The sequence below is a fragment of the Molossus molossus genome, unplaced genomic scaffold (genome assembly GCF_014108415.1).
Source record: "Molossus molossus isolate mMolMol1 unplaced genomic scaffold, mMolMol1.p scaffold_m16_p_3, whole genome shotgun sequence".
Taxonomy (NCBI): Eukaryota; Metazoa; Chordata; class Mammalia; order Chiroptera; family Molossidae; genus Molossus; species Molossus molossus.
In genome coordinates this window covers 119,149,240-119,152,685 of record NW_023425366.1, presented here as the reverse complement: position 1 = coordinate 119,152,685, position 3,446 = coordinate 119,149,240, and the positions used below count along the sequence as shown (strand labels likewise).

Genomic DNA, 3,446 nt, shown 5'->3' with positions numbered 1-3,446 from the left:
GGGTGGGTGGAGGCAGCAGCTGGGCAACAGAAATAGAGGGTGGGGAAGGGGCTTACCTGGAGGCCTAGGGTGCCCAAGTCTCTAAAGGGTTGGTCTCTGAAGCCTGGGAAGCAGACAGAGCTTGGACCAGGGGAATAAGTCTGGGACCAACTAGGGGCTGAGGGAAGACAGAGGGCCTCTGAGAGGCTAGTGCTCTGGACTAGGACCCTCTCTCCCCTCTCTGCAGACTCCCACCAGAGTCTAAGGCCTGGGGAGTGCCACCTTTACCTAGCCCAGCCCTGAAGACAGAATGAGGGGGGCTTCCTGCTTCCAGGTCCTGCTCCTACTGCTGCTGGGTGAGTGCGGGGCAGGGGCTATGGGTGCTGACCACAGGGACCTTGACTACCAGATGTCCCATCTTATCTCTCTCTGGTCTGGTGCCCATAGAGCACTCCAGGGTGTCCTAGTCTTGGCTTCAAGGGTTCAAGTTCTCTCTATCACTGACCTTGGGCTCTCCAAACCCAGATGTGCTCATCTGCGTAATGGGTATAATAAGTCCCCACCTCACAGTGTTCTGGGGAGAGTTAAATTGGGTAACCGGTTGGACAAAATCCTGGCAACAAATATATTCCACCCTCCTTCCTAATCTGGAACCTCCCTTCCCCTCACCCCGTTATCTGAAACCAAATCCATAATCCAGTGCCTTTCCTACTTCCTCCTCCAGGAGCTGCTGGGACACTGGAGTCTGCAGGTTAGGAAGCCTCAGGGTCCCCAACCCCACCCCTGGAGCCAACCTCTCCCTAACCTTGGCTCTGTTTCCCGACCCCCTTCGCAAGCCCCAGTCCTCCGCCCACGCGCTGGTTGTTCCTCCTTGTCCTCTCAAAGACTGCGGGCAGCCTCATGCGTCCAGACGGATCGTGGGAGGCCAGGACGCCCGGGCCGGAGAGTGGCCGTGGCAGGCAAGCATCCAGCACCGCGGGGTGCACGTGTGTGGGGGCTCGCTCATCGCCCGCCGGTGGGTACTGACGGCGGCGCACTGCTTCCCGAGGTCAGCGGCCAGACACCAGGCTGGAGCAAGGGGATACGGGAATGAGGGGGAGGAGGAGCGGGAAGCAAGACCCAGAGAAAATGGGGCACCACCTAGCGGCCGCACAGGATTGGTAGGGGGACGGAGCGGGCTCCAGGGGGACAGCGAAGACTGGAGCCCTGCTGGTGTGAACGAGGGGCTGCTGTAAGTAGCCCTACTCCTGCCACGCAGGAAGGCGCCACTGTTTGAATACCGCGTGCGCCTCGGGGCGCTTCATCTGGGTCCTGCCTCGCCCCGCGTTCTCTCGGCGCCCGTGCAGAGGGTGCTGTTGCCCCCTGACTACTCTGAGGATGTGGCCCGTGGTGACCTGGCACTACTACAGCTGCGCCGCCCGGTGCCCCTAAGCTCCCGAGTCCAGCCTGTGTGCCTGCCAGAGCCCGGGGCCCACCCACCACTCGGTACACCCTGCTGGGTCACCGGCTGGGGCAGCCTCTTCCCAGGAGGTGAGGCAGAAGTCCGGGCACAGGGGTACTTGGGGAGGGCCAGGAATTCCCTCTCCACCTCCCTCTGACCTGGCATCCCACCCACGACTGGCTCAGTCTGGGACCCAGTGCAACCTCCAGGCACCCAAAACTCCTCCCAGTCCGGCAAGTTGGATTCTCAGGTGAGGCCTCTCCCACCCACTCATGCTTACTGCCACACCCTCTCTCGTCTCTCATAAGTACCCCCTTTTTCCCCAGTGCCACTCCCAGAGGGGCAACCTCTTCAGGGAGTAAGAGTGCCATTGTTGGATACACACACTTGTGACCACCTGTACCATGTTGGCACCAACGTGCCCCATGCTGAGCACATAGTGTTACCAGAGAACCTGTGCGCTGGCTACATCCAGGGCCACAAGGATGCCTGCCAGGTGCGTGAAACTGCCTTAAACCTCTGGAGTTCATGCTTCTGTGCCCAGCACCCTACCTCCCTTGAACCCAGAATGCAGGAGGTACCACCTCCAGGCTCAGAGTCCTGGCTCCCAACCCAGATGCACCACCTGAGGGACTGGAGCCCTAGTACTGCCATCATAGTCTCCAGAGGGCTGGGACCTAAGCTTGCCTTTCTCTTGCAGGGTGATTCTGGAGGACCCTTGACCTGCTTGAAGTCTGGGCGCTGGGTCCTGGTGGGCGTGGTGAGCTGGGGCAAGGGCTGTGCCCTGCCCTACCGTCCAGGTGTCTATACCAATGTAGCCATTTACAGCCGCTGGATTCACGCTTGCCTCAGCCTCTGATGTGGTGACACTGACCTGGAGTCAGGTGCTGGGGTTCCTCAGCTACTTGTTCCCTCTGGGGACCTTCACATTCCCCACCACTGCCACTTCTGACTTGAGGCTCAGAGGCCTGATAAAGCTAAGGAGCCATCTGTCCATCCCCTGCCTTCCTGGGTCTCACCAAACTTGAGCGGCCAGCCCCACTCCAGGAGCCTCCCATGTGTGGGGCTCTCACACTCCTGTCTTCCCCTTCCTGCTCATTTACCCTTCTTTGCTCCAGCCAGGGCTGGGCCTGGGCACCCAGAGATGGGTAAGTGGCATCTCAGTTTAGCCTGTGTGCCCCTCTTTTTCTGGAGGAATTCAGGGAGATTCGAAGTGTAGAGGGATTCATCACTAAGGAGATGGTTTTCCATCTCTAGCTTTGAAGGGGGGGGGAGGGTTGTCATGTGGCAAGGAACTGTGAGCAGTCTCCAGGAGCTGAGGGCAGCCTTGGCTGACAGCCTTCAGGGAAAGGGAATCCTCAGCACTATGACTGCAAGGAATTGAATCTGGACAATACCTGACCTAGCATGGAGGCGAATTCTTCCCCCAACCTCCAATAAAAGCCCACCAGGCCAAGCCCTTGATTTTGGCCTGGTGAGACCTCGGCAGAGAACCCAGCTGAGCCCAGCCAGACTTCTGGCCCACAGAGCTGTGATTTAATAAATTTGTGTTGTTTAAAGCTGCTATGTTTGTAGTCATTTGTTACACAACAGGAAATGAATCTACATTTTTTTCAATTTTTTCCCCCCTTTATTGATTTTAGAGAGAGAGGAAGGGAAGGGAGAAGGAGAGATAGAAACACCAATGAGAGAAACATCGATTGGCTGCCCCCTCATGCCCCTCACTGGGGACTGAGCCTCCAACCTGGGCATGTGCCCTGACCTGGAATTGAACTGGCGACCTTTTGGTGTATGAAACACACCAGCTGGGCATTTTTTTTTTTTTTTTAATCCTCAAGGATCTTTTTTCATTTATCTTCAGATAGAGTGAGAGGGAGGGAAAAACATTGACATGAGAGAGACACATCGATTGGTTGCCTCCCACATGACCCCGACCAGGACCAGGGACTGAACCACAACTGAGGCACGTGCCCTTGATTGGAATTGAACCTGCAACTCTTTGGTCCGCCGGCTGACGCTCTAACTG

General features: G+C 57.4%; 1 protein-coding gene across 1 annotated transcript; it reads left to right on the top strand.

Annotated features, from left to right (window-relative positions):
- The first annotated feature begins 289 nt into the window (after positions 1 to 289).
- On the top strand, positions 290 to 2,279 carry PRSS33 (serine protease 33). The gene is made up of 6 exons (XM_036279749.1): positions 290 to 335; positions 704 to 730; positions 865 to 1,027; positions 1,238 to 1,509; positions 1,747 to 1,916; positions 2,121 to 2,279. Exons 1-6 carry the CDS (start codon positions 290 to 292, stop codon positions 2,277 to 2,279), a joined length of 837 nt encoding a protein of 278 aa, XP_036135642.1.
- The last annotated feature ends 1,167 nt before the right edge of the window (positions 2,280 to 3,446 follow it).

Excerpts from the sequence above, each read along its gene's own strand:
- PRSS33 (XM_036279749.1), top strand. The coding sequence starts at position 290 with ATGAGGGGGGCTTCCTGCTTCCAGGTCCTGCTCCTACTGCTGCTGG. Across the intron at positions 731-864 it reads TGGGACACTGGAGTCTGCAG|ACTGCGGGCAGCCTCATGCG; the intron begins GTTAGGAAGCCT and ends GTCCTCTCAAAG. Across the intron at positions 1,510-1,746 it reads GGGCAGCCTCTTCCCAGGAG|TGCCACTCCCAGAGGGGCAA; the intron begins GTGAGGCAGAAG and ends CTTTTTCCCCAG.